Source organism: Drosophila rhopaloa, unplaced genomic scaffold (genome assembly GCF_018152115.1).
Source record: "Drosophila rhopaloa isolate 14029-0021.01 unplaced genomic scaffold, ASM1815211v1 contig_167, whole genome shotgun sequence".
NCBI lineage: Eukaryota > Metazoa > Arthropoda > Insecta > Diptera > Drosophilidae > Drosophila > Drosophila rhopaloa.
The window spans coordinates 3280763-3299499 of NW_025335047.1; the positions used below are offsets into that span (position 1 = coordinate 3280763).

An 18737-nucleotide genomic window follows, 5' to 3' on the forward strand; every position below is an offset into this window, starting at 1 on the left:
AAAAAGTTGAGCGATTAAAATGCAAACAGAATTCCTAATTACGAAATTAGTGCCAGCCCCTGAACCAGGATGGAGTTGGGTCATCGTTTTGCATTTAGAATGGCGGGGGGATGAGATCCGGGACTCTCTCCCTATTCCCCTACACCCTAACTCACCGTCACAGGACGCTCCTCCACATCATCGGGGTCCGCAAACTTGGTTACGTAGGTGAAAAGCGTAGAACGATCCAGCGGCCAGGCGTTGCGGCGGCAGGCAATCTGCAAGAAGGGGAAATTACACTCAGAAAAATTTTAAAGCGGTTATCTAGAATAACATTTTTGGATAAGTGTATTTGGTTATTTGATTGAGGAATATAAATATATGATTTAGAAATGGAATCTGCTAAGGGATTGGGGTGGTGGATCTCTCATAATCCTTCGTAGGGAAGCCCCGAGTTCAACTCAATTTTTTCTTAAGAATATCTTTGTGTACTCTGACAAAGTGTCTAAAAAATAGATTATAGGACATTTACCAAATATTTTGTTTAAAAATTATGACTAATAAAAGAACGTTTTTACTTTAATCGCGGAATTGTTAATTATTTTCCTCATATCAAAAATAAAGGAAAATATTTTCTTATTGCTCTTGAAAATAAGATCTTCAACATTAGGAATACTTTTTCAAATTCATTCTCTTGTTGAAAACATTTTTTTTTTCATAGTGTATGAATGCCCCACCAGTGAAGGTGTGACAGTGTAGACTCACCTGCACGAGGGCCGTGAGATAACTCTGCGGTATATGCAGTCCCGACAGCCACATGACCAGGGGCTCGCCAGAGAGCGTCCAGTATTTGTATTGCACGGCCCGGAGCTGCAGGAACGATAGAAAGCCTGATTAGTGGACACGAACTCACCTTGATTGATTTTGCGCTGAGCTGATTAATGAGCAGCGCGCCGGCAAAAGGACTTGACTAGACTCCGCTCGACTCACCCGCAAATGCTCCAGCCAGCTGGCCAACTGTTTGCATGTCGCCGGCGCCAGTTTGCTCCACGAGGCTGGCAGGAGGCCATTGAACAACGAGTTGGCAATGTTGTCCAGCACATTGTCCATGCCGATTTCGCCGGCAATGGCCTGCGGAGAGCATGCAATTAAATTAAAAGGCACAATGGAGAACGGAGCACATGTGTGGGCGTGACTGCAGCACCAGATCCCGGGGCCAAGACAAAGCCCGAGTTCATTTGCATTTGTAAATTTATTTTGGCAACAAAATGCAGCCTTAGCTCGGAGGTGGGTGCTCTCCACCAGCATCCCATCGCCCATCCCCCACATTCAAATTTGGACATTGTTTGCTTGGTCGCCGGCCAAGTTGGCAAATGCATAAACAAATGCGAAATGCAAAACAAGGCTGAAGGATTTATGTGCGGCCTCTATTGACAGCCATATACGAGAAAATCCCCCATATATGCATACAGTTAGTTACCTTGCGGAGCAGCTCCAGGGTCTTCTTGATCCGCACGACCAGCAGATTAAAGCGGTCCAGCTCCTGGAGAAGGACCACCCCGGTGGGTGACAGGCTCATCTGGATCTGTTTGCGAATGCGCCAAGTCTCAAAGGCGGGTGGCAGCTTCTTCAGTATGCCGGCTGCCACCGAGTCGATGAAGTCGTCGCGGCTTATTCCTCCAGTTCCCTCACCTGGATGCACCGAAAAAACAGGAGGAGCGTGAGTGGGGATTGTGGTTCTGGCAGGTGTCAGGACAAAGGCAAGGAAAATGCCGCTGTAATGTATGCACAGCCTGTGGTTTTTCCACTTGCCTTTTTTTCGTAAATCCCTCATCTCCCCCTTTATTTCTGTTGATTTTATTAATTTGCCTTTTTATCTGGCACCCAAATAGAATTTTTTCGGTCCCTGCTTTATTTTTTGCTAAAGTGTCAATTAGCAAATACTAAAGCTCATGAATATGCAAATTATCGCCATTTTTCAGGGAGCTACTCGATGAGACGTCGAGCATATTGGTGATAAAGGACATTGAAATAATCAATGCCAGTTTTTAAAAATTGTTTCTACTAAGGTAACTCTATATATTTTATATTTTTATTGGCTAGAAACCTTCAATATTTTTTGAATTAGTAGTAATAAAGCTATAAAAAGTATTAATTTCATTCATTTTGAGCCAAAGATTTCCCTAAAAATATTTAAAGGTAATTTAAAATGTACAATTTCTTTGCAGGCAGTATGAATAACTTCGCTTTTTAAATTCATTAGTAGAGTTTTAAATATTCCCTGCAGCTGAATTTTTGGCGCGATCGTATCTTGGTGCGTATCTCCATGAATTGAAATAAAATGGTTAAACTCGATTTTTAATCAGTGGAAATATTTGTTCTTATTATTATTTTTATTTACACTAAATGGGCGATTGTAGGTGGGTTTTTTCTGTTTACGCTGAATACTTTACCAGGATTGACTTCGGTTGGTGTCCACTTGGTCACTTCGTGTGTGCGAATATATTTAAAAAAGTATTCCAAATTGTATATACAATTATTTACAAGGCCACACATATATAAATATGCATGATTGTGAGCGGGTGGTGTGCAAAGTGGGAGGGTTGTGTGGGTGTTTTGGGAGTTGGGAGTTAAGGGGGTGTGGCATGGAAAGTGCACTCTGATGACGGTTTTAACACGTTTAAGCCCGTAACGCAAAATTATCGACTTTTGTGTGACGTTTTCACCATTTTTTGGTACTTCTGATGGCGGTCGGTGCGGTGAGGTTTGAACTCGATTCGCTGCGATTTGCGGCAGTGCGATGAAAGTGAGTGAATACCGATGGGAGTGCGGATGAGGATGTGTATATGTAATTTGCCCTCCAATCTGACCCGACCCATGTGGGCCACGTGTGTGGTTCTATTTTAATTTTTAATGTGTGCATTGCTGTTGTGCGCCGGCAATAATGGCGCATGCAATAAAGTTAATTGCAAAACCGCAACTAATTAATTAAATTAAATTAAAAATTCAACATGCCAAAAATACAACATTGCATAGCAGAGCGCGAGCGTTGGAATGAAAATCAACAAGATAAAATGTAATAAACGGCTGACAATTGGCACACGTTCATGCAAATTGAACCATTTACCAGGGCGCTGCTCGTGCTCGCATATCTATATTATATTATTATCATTACTTTTTTCCGATTCCGATTCCGATTCGAATTATCAACGGATAGCGCGCGGGGAGCGAACGTGTGATAACCAGGGTAAAATGTGGGATTTGTGGGTGATGCTATCTCTCGAGCAGATTGGCCGCCCGCGGGTATATGGCGGTTAAATATTGGATGGCTCTTCCGACCAGGCCACTTACCAGTCTGCGGCTGCAGCTCAATCAAACTGTTCCAAATGTTGCGTGCCGCCATTGTGTAATAACCGATTTCCGCGTTCGGATGCAACCCAAATACATCCGGCTTGTTGACCAGCGGCAGTTTGTCGATGTGCGCTGTTATCAATGCATTACATATGTAAATAGCCCAGGGAACCACTACTCACTGCCCTCCGCTCACCTATATAGTCCTCCTTCAGTATGGTGTCCTCTTCCGGCAGGCAGTAGTCCACGTTTTCGTCCTCATAGAAGTGGAACACTTTGAACTCATCAAACAGAAAGTCCCCCATATACTCGTTCATGTAGCAGTTGGTAATGCGCCGGTCGAAATCGTCAATGACCCGTCCTCCATACATCACCTCGCCAATTAGGTACTTCAAACTGTTCCAAGGTATCTTCCCGGTGCCACAGCGTGTTAGATATGTCCGCAGGATTTCGGTGCACACCTCGAAATCCGTGTCGTTGAAATCGTACGCTATATTCCAGCCCAGTTTGTCGTACTTGCGACGCTCCTGCGGATGGGAAAAAGGTTACACAAATTAATCGAAGTGCCTCCAAATAGACGATCAATATCAATTTGCTGCAACTGCTGCTGCCGCGGCTCCATCAATTGTGCAACTCTGAAAAGCTTTCAGCTGCTAGAAATTAAGAGATTAATAAATAAACGACTCCACACACTCGACCAGCTGGGCTCCGACTGTAAATAGCGATATCTATGGCTTACTGATGGTTAACTCACTTGGACGACGGCATGGAAGAAGGCCAGCACATAGACCAGCGGTCGGAAGGCTACATGAGAGCAGCTCTCGAGGCGCTCCTGGCGCACTTTGAAGTACGTGGAGCGCAGATTCAACTTCAGGCCGTTGGGTGGCTCAGTAACCACTGTAGAAGAAGGAGTATACTTGTCAGAAAACCCAGAAAAATTTATAAATCTATTGTAATGTTTTTAATAATTATTATAATGTTTAATTTTAGCCATATCTGTCTGTCCGTTTCTACGCAAACTAGTCTCTCAGTTTTATAGCTATATGGATAAAGATTTCCCTAAATTACATTTTTTAACTGTGAGTGCCAATTGATTTGAAATTTTATGTCGAATTTAAGGAAGTAGAAATTCCAGTATGTGAACATTATTGCTGAAGTTAGCTTCCGTTTTCGTTTTCCATTAAAAAAAAATAAATTCCAACTTATTAATCTTGCCAATTTTATGTTAATGTTTTTCCAAGTGCAGTAAAGTAATTAAATATGGCACCACTCACCCTTTAAAGACTTCTGAAGAATTCCAATGGGGAAAGTCGGCGTGGGGTCCGTGGTTATCCACAGTCTGAAGTCCGGATGCGGATTTTCGATGCGGTCCAAATACTTCTCCAGCTCTCGGACGAATCTGATGAGCAGGTGTCCATTCTGCAGCATCAGCCACATTCCCTGTTTGACAGCTCCATCGAGTAGGCGAAGGGCGGCCTTTTCCTGGCCCTGTCCCAGCGAAATGTGGCAGAAATTGGACATACCAACAATAGTATCCGCCAGCTTGATCAGATCGTTGGTCGGATCCGAACCGGCACTCAGAACAAAGCACACCGGAATCGTGCTAGAGGTCTGTTCGTAAATGGCCGTAAAGCTCACCACAGGCGGCATGATATAGAACTCATCCATCGTTTCCACGATATATTGATTTATACTCCGGAAAATGCGATCCACGCGGAAGCAGCGAAGGAACATTAATTTCTGTGGGCGAGACGGGCGGAATCCTTGGGCTTTAGACATTTTAATACCATCCAAGTGACAATGAGCCGACGACAGCTCGTCATCAGTCCTCCATAGTTGGCCAGTAGCTGCTCCATTGTTGCTCTTGCCGTTGCTGTTGCCTTTGGGTGTGTTGCCATCGTTTCTGCGGTTTCTAGCACAACTCAAGTGCAAATTGGGCTCGCTTCGCTTGGCGCTGGTTTCAAGTGCGACTGCGGGCGCAAATTGCCGCTCATCTAATGGTTTGGAAAATTGATAAAATATGGTAATGCACACAGGCACAGGCACTGGCACACAGAGACATCCATATATAGAGATACTGCCAGCATGCTGGCTGACAAAAACAGGCTGCTAATAACTTGAGAGGAAAATGTGCGCCAAAGTTGCAGGACGTAGCAAAAGTCGAGTAAAACTAAACGCCCCCCAAAGTGGTGTCCTTTTGGGTATAGTTGTGGGTGTGGGTATGGGTTTGTGCCTGGCTTGTACATAATAATCCACTAGAAGCGAGCATAAAGTACGAAATCCAATAACGCTCAATGGCAAACGGGCAAACCAACACCAGCAGCAACAGCAACAGCAACGGCAACGGCAATTCAGGAGGAGCATCTGAAGCTTGGGTTGGAGGAGCAGCTCCTGGCCAGGACCACTCGAAGCTGAAAGCATGCAAAGCGAGTGGGTGAATACACAGCAGCGGCAGGACGCAGCACTTGCCTGGAATGCATTGCATTTGATGTTGTAGTCGCCCGGACACGCCACCTCCTCAGGATTCTCCAAGTCGAACCACTGAGCGACGGGCAGGACGCAGGACGCAGGACACAGGACGCAGGACACAAGGCCAGTACCCAGAATCCAGAGCACCCAGTTCATGGGCATTCGGATGACGATGGCGATGGCGATAAGTGCAGGCAAAATGAGCGTCGGCAACGGAACGGAAGTCAGTGAATGCCACATGCCAGTCAGAATCAGAATCAGGAGCAGAAGCAGTTTCGTTCCCATCGACCATCCGAGTCCAAGTTGTTGGGTTGTTGGGTTGGCGGTTGTTTATTGTTGTTGTGCCATCGTTTTTGTTGTTGTTATTGTGCATTTTATAGCACCGTCCACAGAGCAGCAGTAACAGCAATTTGATAACGGCATCGGAGTTGACGTTGACGTTGAAGATGATGCACCCAAGCGAGCAGCGGGAAAATCGGAAAAGAAAATACAAAAAATATGGAAAACATGAACATTTAACAACGTATACTCTTGAACCTCCTTTGAGGTTCAGGAGCTGTTTTATTTCAGCGTTTAAATGTCGTTTAAACTATACTTTAAAAGGAGGATTAAGTTATTCTTATCTATTTAATTTTTCATAGCCCATCCATTGCTCTTAAAAATTCAAAAACTAAAGCAAAAAACACTTGTTATTGTCTGAGCTAAACCAATTCGAACTCACCTCCTTCCATTCGGTCAGATAGCGACCAAAGTGGTCTGGCAGGGTGCCGAAAGTTTCCGGGAAATCGAAGCTCAACTTGAGCACATCCTCCCAGCTCTTGTCGCTCAGCCACTTGCAGGGATTGGCGCGTTCGCTCTTGGTCAGCGCAATGCTGCCCTTGATGAAGAAGTCCAGCTCCGATTGCAGCAGGATGCCATCCCGCTGGGCGAGCTTGGTGGCGATTTGGAAGGAGAAGAGCAGCTTGTGCCGTTCAAAGATGCCCGTGCAGCCGTAACAGTACACATTCTCCGTCAGGGTCTTAATGATGTTGTTCAGCCGCTTGTTGAGACTGGCATCCGGCACAGCTTTGCGCAGTGAGTAGACAAAGACGTCTAGGTAAGCAGCCAATGCATACTGGTACATGCTATTAACAGTGGCCATGTCCGAGAGGGCAAAGAAGAGTACCGCTCCGCGCTTGGCCGCCGGACGATATCCATTTCGCAAAACCTCAATGTCTGCCGCCGTGTCCGCTGCTAGTTTCAGTTGCTCCATGACGACGCCCGCCTTGGTCTTGGTGTTCTCCAGAGTCTCGATGAGTTCCACGTTATCCAACATGTTGCCCGTTGATGTGGACAGCTCTCGGAGCAGAGAATCCTCCAGCTGCTGCAACAGCTGCTTGTTCTCACTGGTCTGCGCGATCAAGGACTCGCGCTGAGCCTCCAGATCCGGTCGCTCAGTGCCCACCACCACGCTCAACAGCTGATCCTCTAGTCCTGTTTGGGTCACCGTATAGTTTATAACCAGTGCCTTGGCGTATACAGCCGGGTCGAACTTGGGATTGGAGAACTTGGTGGTCAGGTAGACCCGAAAGCCGGGATCCCAGTCCACCTCCTTGTCTCCCAGCATGACGAACTTTCGCCCACCTTGAATGCGAATGTTTTTCTGCAGGATGTCATCGATCACCGGGTCTATGTAATCATCCACATCCTCGAAGAGAACGGGCACCCCGTACATGATGGCCATCTCCAGCTGCTTAAGGAAGTCAAAGTCACTGAAGGAGAGCACTTTTAGGTTGTTGCGAAACTCCCTTTTGCGAATCCACTGCAACGCCTGCAGCTGGGGATCGATGCAAAGCGGGAAGCGAGAGGCACGCATGGTGAGGATGCCGTTCTGGATGGACAGCTCGTCCGGCGGCAGACCCTCGTTGCTCCACTGCGAGATCTCCACGTCAGTGGTGAGATAGCCATCTATCTTGAATGGTAGCTGTATAGGAATTCCCAAAGCCACAATGTCCTCCAACCAATCGTCAAAGACCATCGCTTTGCGGAACTCCCAGGTAAATGCACCGGTGTAGGCCAAAAAGGAGGCACTGATCAGGCATACGCCAACGCTGTCGATCAGCTGCTGACCCAGACTGGCCATCTCCTTGCTCCAGCGGATCAACTCGGAGGTCAGGCCGCTGATCAGCTTGTCGGAGGCGATCAGGCGCCGCTCCGCCTGTTGCATCATCTCGGTGAGGGCACGCATTTGTTTCATCGACGTGGCATAGTTCTCGTTCAACTGGTTCAGCTTCTCCTCCAGCTTCTGGATTTCGGAGTTTAAGTGGTTCAGCAGCTTGATCTGCACATCTTGTTCTTCCACAAGGAAGTCCAAGCGTTCCTTCTTTGGCTTCACCTCCTTGTACACATCGAAGAAGCCCAGCACGGCCCTTACGAATCTAAGGAGACCCGCACCGGCAACGGAGATCTTGGCCATGTCGTCCAGGTTTCCAGTTTTCATGTGCTGCCGGCACGTGGTTATCTGCTTCTGGGTCAACGCTTCACAATCCATCTCCATCAAGCTCTTGAGGAAGTTCACGTCGCTCATCATACCCTTGGCACTCTTCCAATTGATCTCCTTGTAGCCCTTAAGAATGGCCACACACTCACAGACCACCTGCACGGCGGCCGGGGGCGTGGCAAAGGATCGGATCTCGGTGATCTGCGCCTTTTCCAGTTGGGATAGAGCTAACCTGGCTTCCTCGAGGGCTGGCATCGCCTCGGCCAGGATCTCCTCGGCCTCGTCCTTTTCAATGGCAATCTGTTTGCCCTTTATCTCCACCTCAACGGACTTCTCCGACGCCTCAGCCTTCTTGACGTTGGCCTTCTGCGTGGACGACTCGATGGTTACCAGCATGGCCTCGCATTCTTCCGAGGCGACGGCCACGTTCTTCTTCTGCTCCGTGACTATAATACGCAGCTCGTCGATTTGCACGGAAGCCTCCTCGATTTTTTTGATGCCTTCGCCGAGACGCGAACGTTGCTGGGTGATAAACTTTGCCTTCTCCTCTGCAAAATATAAAGGATAAGTTATCATTTCAAGTCTATTATTTTTTTCACGTACCCAGCAATCCTCTATAAGTGTTTATATAGTCCAGATAATGTTTGGGCGTGACGAAGTTGTTTCGCCTCAGTTTGGCCAGATAGTCCTTCGAGTACTGCTGTATAGTGGTGTGGACATGGACCACATGTTCAACGATGGCCTCTCGATGAGTGGCCGGAATCAAGCGGTGCTCGGTGAGGAAGAGCTTGGCCACCGCATACAACGCCTGTCGTGGCCACGGGAACACCCAGTCTATGTAGGTACTGCCAATGAGGCCCGGGAAGTTGCGGCAACGATTGCGCAGCGCATCGCCAGCCGGAGACATACAGAGGACCACGTGCAGGTTTTCCGCACAGGTGCGCAGGAAGTAGCCCCAAACCGCGTCTCTGTAGCATAAAAATTGCATTGCAGAACAAATATTGTAGGTTTAATCTGAAGTTTTATAGACCACTCACTTAGAGGCAGAAACTCCATCTTCTTCTGCAAACTTGCGAACTTGATTAACAATACCATCCTTATCTTCATCTGGGAACAGTGCTGGTACTTGACCCACCGTCAGGATGTTGTTGATCAACTCCAGGAAACCCTCTTCTGCCACCTAACAAAAATATAATACGTAATTTTTAAGTTTGGGTATTCATAAAATGGTGAAACCATGCCTCACCTGTGCTCCCGTAAACAAGAAGACGACCTTCTTCCGTTTTACGCCCGCCAAGGTGTACAGGACCTTGAGGTCCTCGCGGAAGGCGGCTTCATTATAGCCACGTGAAATGGTGATCTCAAAGACATCGCATTCGGCGGCAAAAGCGGCCAGGCGGGTGATGCACTTCTTGCCACTGCCGCCGACTCCAATGAGCAGCACATGTCCGCGATTCATACGCAGTGTGCGATGAACTCGAGTCAAATGCTCCAAACAGTCCTCGAACAGAACTAGAGTCATCTTTTGCTTCCGTTCGCAGTACTCCTCGAGGATCTCGGTGAACAGAAAGTAAACTGAGTTGTAGTCCAGCAGATCCTCATACAATCGAGCCTCCGATTCGTTGGTGAAGTTGCGGAAGTCCCCGAAGAGCAGCGGATCCCGCAGGACGTAATCCTTGAGTGAAAGAATCACCTGTGGTGCCTCTTCACCCTCTTCTTCCTCCTCGCCCTCCTCCTCACCGGCGTCTAATTCTCCCTTGGACGGCTCGTAGAGAAGACGAGCCTGCGCCTCTGCCTCCGCCGCCACTGCATCAATAAACCCATGCTCCTCCTCGAAGGATGGCGGAAAACGCTCGCCCACCTCCACGGCCAGGTTACGCCTTACGTTTGCGATGTCCTACAATTAAGGAATGCGAATAAGGCTAAGTAAGTACATAAGTTTAACCATATGAAAGCAAAATATATTGTAATGAATATACAAACAAGAAAGGATATAGTAAAGTGGGAAGTGCAATTGTGGGTCACCTTATTACAAGTCATCAAAAACTTACAAATAACTAACATGAAGATGGGTCAAAATTTTGATCAACGTTAATATAACAAATTTGAATGCAAATTTTTATAGAATGAAACCACAAGTCTTTAGAGGTATGTCACTTTAAAATCGGATTATATTTGGTAAAGTTATAGACTCTGGAAGTGTAATTGTGGGTCACCTTATTACAAGTAATCGGAAACAACTAACATGAAAATGGGTCCAAAATTTGATCAACGTTAAATTAAAAATTTTGAATGCAGATTTTTAGAGAATGAATCCACAAGAATCTTTAGATGTCTGTCACTTTCAATTCTGATTAAAATTGGTTAAGTTATGGACTCTGGAAGTCCAATTGCGGGTCACCTCATTACAAGTCATCGGAAACTTGGAAATAACTAACATGAAAATCGATCCAAAATTTGATTTAACTGACATGAAAATGGGTCAAAAATTGGACCAACGTTAAAGTGAAAAATTTGAATGCAGATTTTTTGAGAATCAAATTACGAGTCTAAAGAGATATGCCACTTCCAAATCGGATAAAATTTGGTAAAGTTATGGACTCAGGATGTCCAGTTGTGGGACACCTTTTAACAACACATCGGAACTTGGAAATAAATGACATGAAAATGGGTCAAAAATTGGAACAACGTTAAAGTGAAAATTTTGAATGCAGATTTTTTGAGAATCAAATTACGAGTCTAAAGAGATATACCACTTCCAAATCGGATAAAATTTGGTAAAGTTATGGACTCCGGATGCCCAGTTGTTGGACACCTTTAACAACACATCGGAAACTTGGAAATAAATGCCATGAAAATGGGTCAAAAATTGGACCAACGTTAAAGTGAAAATTTTGAATGCAGATTTTTTGAGAATCAAATTACGAGTCTAAAGACTTCCAAATCGGATAAAATTTGGTAAAGTTACAGGCTCCGGATGCCCAGTTGTGGGACACCTTTTAACAACACATCGGAACTTGGAAATAAATGACATGAAAATGGGTCAAAAACTGGACCAACGTTAAAGTGAAAATTTTGAATGCAGATTTTTTGAGAATCAAATTACGAGTCTAAAGAGATATGCCACTTCCAAATCGGATAAAATTTGGTAAAGTTACAGGCTCCGGGTGCCCAGTTGTGGGACACCTTTTAACAACACATTGGAACTTGGAAATAAATGACATGAAAATGGGTCAAAAATTGGACCAACGTTAAAGTGAAAATTTTGAATGCAGATTTTTTGAGAATCAAATTACGAGTCTAAAGAGATATACCACTTCCAAATCGGATAAAATTTGGTAAAGTTACAGGCTCCGGATGCCCAGTTGTTGGACACCTTTAACAACACATCGGAAACTTGGAAATAAATGACATGAAAATGGGTCAAAAATTAGACCAACGTTAAGGTGAAAATTTTGAATGCAGATTTTTTGAGAATCAAATTACGAGTCTAAAGAGATATACCACTTCCAAATCAGATAAAATTTGTTAAAGTTACAGGCTCCGGATGCCCAGTTGTTGGACACCTTTTAACAACACATCGGAAACTTGGAAATAAATGACATGAAAATGGGTCAAAAATTAGACCAACGTTAAAGTAAAAATTTTGAATGCAGATTTTTTGAGAATCACATTACGAGTCATAAGAGATATGCCACTTCCAAATCGGATAAAATTTGGTAAAGTTATGGACTCCGGATGTCCAGTTGTGGGCCACCTTTTAACAACACATCGGAAACTTGGAAATAAATGACATGAAAATGGGTCAAAAATTGGACCAACGTTAAAATGAAAATTTAGAATGCAGATTTTTAGAGAATGAATCCACAAGTCCTAAGATGTATGTCACTTCAAATTCTGATTAAAATTGGTTAAGTTATGGACTCTGGAAGTCCAATTGGGGGTCACCTCATTACAAGTCATCGGACACTTGGAAATAACTAACATGAAAATCGGTTCAAAATTTGATAAACGTTACATTAAAAATTTTTAATGCAGCTTTTTAGAGAATGAAACCACAAGTCTTTAGAGGTATGTCATTTTGAAATCGGATTAAATTTGTTAAAGTTATAGACTCTGGAAGTTCAATTGTGTGTCACCTTATTAAACTTGGATATAACTAACATGAAAATGGTCAAAAATTTGATCAACGTTAAAATGAAAATTTTGAATGCAGATTTTTAGAGAATGAATCCACAAGTCACACTGTATGTCACTTTAAATTCTGATTAAAATTGGTTAAGTTATGGACTCTGGTAGTCCAATTGGGGGTCACCTCATTACAATTCAACGGAAACTTGGAAATAACTAACATGGAAATGGGCCAAAATCAAAAAAAAATCGGATTCAATTTGGCAAGATTTATTTAAAGGTTTCTTTGTCAAATTTTAATTGCCTCATAAAGAAGTTCATAATTTTTAATTTAAACAAACTTTATCTGATAAGGAATGTGGCACTATAACATTTACTAAACATCATTTAAAATGAAAATGTTAATTGCTATTGATATAGCATTGTTTCTAGTTTTCTTTTTTATGATATTTTGTCAATTTACTACTTACGTTGTCGGCAATCAGCCGATCGCAGATGATCCTGGTGTACTCGTTGCGCCACACCCTGATCAAGTCCCTCAGGCTCTTGAAACAAGTGGGTTCGATCAGCAGCAATCCGGCGAAGATGCGCGACAGATCCTTCAGATTGAAGATGTAATGAAATTTGGAGGGGGTTGGCGGCAGATCCACAATCACCATCTGAGGAAGAGGAAGCAATTAGCATAAGCAGGCCAGGCCAGACAATGGCCCATGTATCCGGCAACCCAAACACCCCGCACACCAGGAGGAGGGCCCCCTGGAAACACAGCGGCAACGCCACACAAATCAATTTTATCTCGACTAGCAATATGCGTTCACAAGAGCCGCAGCAAGGACTTCCCACACGCTCCGCCCTTTGGGGACATTGCCAAGTTGCTGAATTTACAGCCATTATCGAGTTGCAGCGGACGCACCAGCAGCGCGCATCTGAGTAACGGCAATTCTATTCAAATAATTCATTTCACTCCATTTCGTGGGGCATTAATATCCTAGCCCTGAGTGTGTAAAGAAGACATACGAACTAGGAGCTTGGAGCTTGCAACTTGGACGGTGGACGGTGGACGAAGGACGAAGGAGTAGCAGGTGTGAGTAAATCATTTTTCCCCAACATTTTTCGGATATGGAAAGGGTGGCTGCCTGTGGCAATTGCGGCGACAAATGCATTTTTATCTGTACGCAATGAAATGCGATAATATTTTAGTGTCAACAATTGTTAAAAGGACCATAAACTAATGCCTCGGCCCGTGCCACGCCCACAGGAGCTACGAAAAGAGCCATCTCTCTACAGTTCAATACTTGAACATAATCAAATTTCGCTCCGGCCAAGATATTCCGGCAGAGATAGTCAACGAACGGCAGGGAACGAGCAGATACAGATACAGATACATCCACAGCCACATTTACAGCCAGAGGCGGAGGCCCAGATACAGTCAACTAGGCAGCCGTCGAGGCGGGTGACCATTGTGAGGGCAGAGTGGAGTGGCTTTTGGAGTGGAGTGGTGCAAAAGTACGGGTGGCACGGGTCTACGGCACTGAGTTGCACTCGAAAAACCAATGGAGCAGCTACGAGATTGAGAACAAGGACGATGGAGAGGACGAAGCCCGACGTCGTAGTGCATTACAGACCATTGAATAATTTCCATTTCCATTGTACAGCGAGACGGGATGTGCGGGGTGGGGGCGTATGGTGGGCGGCACAGCAAAGCAGATTATGAAAAATTGTCGTTATTTGCATATGTAAATCGAATTTCATAAAATTTGTGAGAGGCCTTAAAGCATTATGCAGGAATTGATTTCTTCTACTGAATTTACCCTGAATGCAGTCAAGGTGTTCTTCGATATTAAAAATAATTCTACAAAAGCAGATAAATATATTCAATCGAAGACGCCTATATGGGGTGTCACAGAAATTTCATATGACTTATGCAAAATGTCACAAACATTTGTTTACTAATCGAAATTCTACCGTATGTCTACAAATTCTTGGACAATACATATTTACTTAAAGAATTAACATAGGTACTTAAAAAGATAATGATTACTGCCAAGATTTTAAGATACAAATAATAAAATAAGTCACATATTTCTTTAAATTTAGGAAGTACTATTCTTTTGAATAAACTTCGAATATACAATTAAACTTTAAATCCTATTAAAATTTTATGTGATTTCTGTGACACCCTTTCTAAAAAACATTGACTTACCTTAAAAAGTTTCAGCGTCATATGGACAATCATGTCGGCGATGAGCATGTATTGGTCCTGGAACTTCACGTATTGCATGTGACCCTTGAAGATGGAGGAGTAGATCTGGATGAGGGACTCATCGTTGGGGAACACGATGTTGTAGGTGGAGAACATGCTGATAAATCGCGGATCCACCTCGTTTCGACCGCCCCCTGCCGTTCCCATGGCCGCGTAGAAGGTCAGGTCCTTAAATTTCTTCCAGTTGAGGTCCTTGTCGCGGTCGTACATTCCGCCGCGTTCGAAGAATAGCTTCAGCAGGGCAATTGGCTGCTGAGTGCCATATCTGTGGGGGGTGGAAGGAAAGTGACACAGGGCTCATCACTCTATTCGCCTGCTTTAGCGACGTGAACTCACTCATCCACCTGCGGCATGTTCATGTCATCAATAAAGCAGGCAATTCTCTTGCCCATCGGGGGCCCGTACGTATCCTTGGTGCGTTTCTCCACGGCCGCCTCCAGGGTGTGCTGCACATCCAGCGACGAGGTTCTCGATGAAAAATTAATATTGAGTATGACCTGAAAGGGATGCGAAAAGGATGGGGTCGCCATGTTAGCTGGGAACGCGACATTTGTCAGAGAGATTTTTCAATTACGTTGACACTCGGATTGAGATTGCGCAAATATTGCATGATGGTGGCCGTCTTTGATGTTCCTGCCTCGCCCACAAGCAGAACGGGTCGTTTGATCTGTGTAAACGGAGTTGCGAACGAAATAGGGACAAACATTAATAAGGCATATCCAGGAAGCCGGAGTAATGACCTTCCCGAACCCACACTCACCTCGCTCATCAGGCTGAGCGTTCGGTTGGTTCGCGTGTTGTCTACCGTGGGCACCAGGATCTCGCTGAACTTCACCTGCGGGTCATGCGTATACGGCAGCACCACCCACTCCCAGGCCTTCCAAACGTTCTCCTTGACGTCCCAGAAGTAGTCGTACAGCGTGGGCTTGCTTTGCGGAAACTGTCCGCCAGAAGCGGGATTCTCCGGGGTGTCCTGTACCAGCGGGAAGCCGGAAATACGCTTCATATACTCATCGAATACGACCTGATGTTTCTCCACCAGACAGGCGCCCATGGATCCGTAGACGGCCTGCAGGAAACAACACTCCAAGCTGTCCGTATTGTAAGTCTGCAGCACGGGCTCATCGTAGTTCTTGCTGTCCATTACGTAATTGGGCAGCAGGGCGTCGTAGAGATTGCAGAACTGCGTGACCATGTTGAGGTCCGTCTGCATGATGACCAGCTTCAGGGGATTGCCCTGGGTAGTGCCATCCAGACCCTCCAGAATGAAGGCTATGGACTGTGTGATGATCTTCTCGAAGAAGTCGTTAAGCAGTTCCCGCTGGGCCTCGGGTCGGCTGAAGACCCAACGCTGCCAGTACGGACTGTAGCGCAGATTCTTCGGATCCACGTAAACCATTCCTGCCCGGGAGACCGTCGCTGGCGAGGCATAATTCAGATTGCCCACCTCGAACAGCAGGGCACAGTAGTTCTCCAGACGAATGCGCTCGCCGTTCGCCAGCGTCAGCAGCTTGTTATCATCCATCACCGAGTTCATGTTTTCGATCCAGAGGGCATCCACATCTCCATCGAAGCAGGCGTATCGTCGCTCCTGTCGGTGGGTTGGCATTGGGTTGCATTAGCCTAAGTGCGTTATACAATGCCTGTCACCGGAGTTCCCGTTGACACAGCGCCCCAGTCGGCTTACCAACCTCGCATGATTACTCTGCAGAGCCGAACGAATGGGCTTGGATGCGGAAATCGGTGCAGATTCACTCGGTAAAAAATAGACCGAAACCGACAAGAACTTTTTTAAACTGCCCTTCAAATTACTTTACACAAAAGTGTGACAAATGGAACGTAATAAGACTTGCAATTTAAAGGACCAAAAAATCGTTAAAATATCCTAAAATAAGCCTATGTTTAGACTGATAAGAAAATTGTGTAAGTATTAGAAACAAATATAGTAAATATTCGGTTTACATTTTTATCAAGACAATAAATTAGCATAAGATTCCCCTAACTTATACTTTTTTTCAAAAAATTCTTTAAACTGCATATACTCAAACGTATATGCTACATACAGGTGGCTCTGCAATCACGGCTTATTACTGTATGCACGCGATTTCCGCATGAATGATGCGGTGCAGCCACCAAGCACTTGCATTCGAGTCGGAACCCGAAATGACATTGAGCATGGTCGTCGGATGCGGATTCGCTGAAGCTGCACTTTAATTCCCGTGGGGTTGGTGGCGACATTACCTGCCCAGGTGTTTTCCTGGCTAGCCCCCTAATCCCACCCAAAAACCCCTACATTTACGTACCTCACGCTCGATGGGCTTATTCATTTCACGGAATATATTTGAAAACAATCCATCAATCCAGTCCCTCGTTTCCATATCCAAAAAACCGTATAATTCAATCACAGAACAGGCCTGCAAAACGAATGTGATGATAAACTTACTCGCATATGGTACAATAATAATTGGTTAAAGTTATACATGCACAATAATGAAAGTCGACCACATGGAAAACTGTCTGAATTCTTTCAACCGAAATTTGAGAGCTTTCCAATTCGAGTATCAATGTTTTTTCTTAATATTGCATCAACTAATTACAGTGCAAGCAATTGAACAATTTTATAAGCACTTAAAAACTCCGATTTGCAAAGGCAAAATGCGAAAAACAGAGAGAAGTGCAATTTGAAGACAGGAAAAAGGGGCCAAAGGACAAGCACCAAAGCTCATAAAGGGCGTGCAGCCCGACTGAAAAGCGGAGGAAACTAAAAGTGCTCGCAGGGGGAGGCAATTTGTGCGCCTGCCTGGAATTAGGGGATGGAGCCAGAGGTCCACTTACCTTGGGGTTAAGCACAAGGCACTTGGTGGGCAGGCCCATGTGGGTCTGCGCCTTGACCAGGGCATTTATGACGACAGTTTTCCCGCCACCTGTTGGGCCCACCAACATGGTCGAGTGCCGGGTCATCATGGTCTCGTACATTTGCACCACTTTGTCCTCCTGCCAGCGGGTTGTGGGTTGTGGGTTGCGCACGAAGGACGGAGGCGTTGCCATCGTTGGGATTTAGTTGTCATAAATGATGTTGCCCCGACAGAAGGCAGGGTGACATGTCGCATGTCCAGCAGTTGTCCATTTCCGGCAGGAGGTGGCCGGACATTTGTGCAACATTTTGTTTGATGAAAGCGGCAAGGATTTTGCCAGGAGTTCGAGAGAACAGCGTGCATGGAAGACAGAACAAGAAAGGGAAAATTGTATTAGTGAAAATTGTCGGCAGTTGAAGCAGAGGCAAAGTTTGAAATTGAAGGCAGACGCAGGGTCTGGGGAAAAATGCTTTGTAACATTTCCTTCATTTGCGATTATGCGACATGGCGCAATTTACAAAGTGTCAAAGTGATGGCCGTCAGGAGAGTGACACGGCTGACGACTATGGGTTGTTGCCACTGTCAACACGCCAGTGACGGGGCACAAACTTGGACGCAAGGACGCACCTGGTCGGGCAGCAGTATGTAGCCATCGTTGACCAGCACATGACGCACGGCGGCATTAAAGTCTGGATAACCAATGCGCGGACAATCAATGCCCGGAAACAGGTCCTTGATGAGACCGAGAAACAGAGGCACATCCTCGAACACAAACTTGGGGAAGTTCATGTCGCGCAGCACTCGCATCAGGACCACAGCCTCGGGCAGATCCTCCGACTGGCGTTTCATCACACCTGCCATCCGCAGCACGGAGTTAAGGGATCTCAGACCCCAATCATAATGGCATTGCTTGGACAATTGTGCCTGCGCCAGGGAGTACAGCACAGTCATTTTCTTGGCCAGCACCTTGGCGGTGAGGAAGCCATCGGAGAAAAGGGAAATCAAGCAGATCAACTCCAGATCGGGCTTAATACATGTCACTGGACGGAATAGGGCCTTTACGGATTCGGGCAGCTCTGTGCGGCCAGCGTAACCCGGGTTCATGGTCACGAACACGCCGCATTTGGGATCCAAATGTATCTCAACGCCTTCAAACTAAAAAGATACGTATATTAAATAGAGCAGAAGGCAAATACCTTATTTGTACTTA

General features: G+C 45.5%; 1 protein-coding gene across 1 annotated transcript in view; it reads right to left on the reverse strand.

Moving 5' to 3' along the window:
* Positions 1 to 18737, reverse strand: part of LOC108046809 (dynein axonemal heavy chain 10) — a 39251-nt gene that overhangs the window by 762 nt on the left and 19752 nt on the right. The window contains exons 25-45 of the mRNA XM_017126706.2: positions 18155 to 18682; positions 17508 to 17666; positions 16976 to 17086; positions 15433 to 16263; positions 15247 to 15339; positions 15009 to 15169; positions 14613 to 14937; positions 12880 to 13068; positions 9525 to 10175; positions 9316 to 9458; positions 8882 to 9246; positions 6521 to 8826; positions 5800 to 5871; positions 4605 to 5070; positions 4085 to 4227; positions 3527 to 3857; positions 3331 to 3462; positions 1460 to 1671; positions 970 to 1110; positions 745 to 849; positions 156 to 257 (exon numbers count right to left, since the gene is read on the reverse strand). Of these exons, the coding sequence (XP_016982195.1) occupies positions 156 to 257; positions 745 to 849; positions 970 to 1110; positions 1460 to 1671; positions 3331 to 3462; positions 3527 to 3857; positions 4085 to 4227; positions 4605 to 5070; positions 5800 to 5871; positions 6521 to 8826; positions 8882 to 9246; positions 9316 to 9458; positions 9525 to 10175; positions 12880 to 13068; positions 14613 to 14937; positions 15009 to 15169; positions 15247 to 15339; positions 15433 to 16263; positions 16976 to 17086; positions 17508 to 17666; positions 18155 to 18682 (7566 nt within the window). The remainder of the gene's footprint in view (positions 1 to 155; positions 258 to 744; positions 850 to 969; positions 1111 to 1459; positions 1672 to 3330; positions 3463 to 3526; positions 3858 to 4084; positions 4228 to 4604; positions 5071 to 5799; positions 5872 to 6520; positions 8827 to 8881; positions 9247 to 9315; positions 9459 to 9524; positions 10176 to 12879; positions 13069 to 14612; positions 14938 to 15008; positions 15170 to 15246; positions 15340 to 15432; positions 16264 to 16975; positions 17087 to 17507; positions 17667 to 18154; positions 18683 to 18737) is intronic.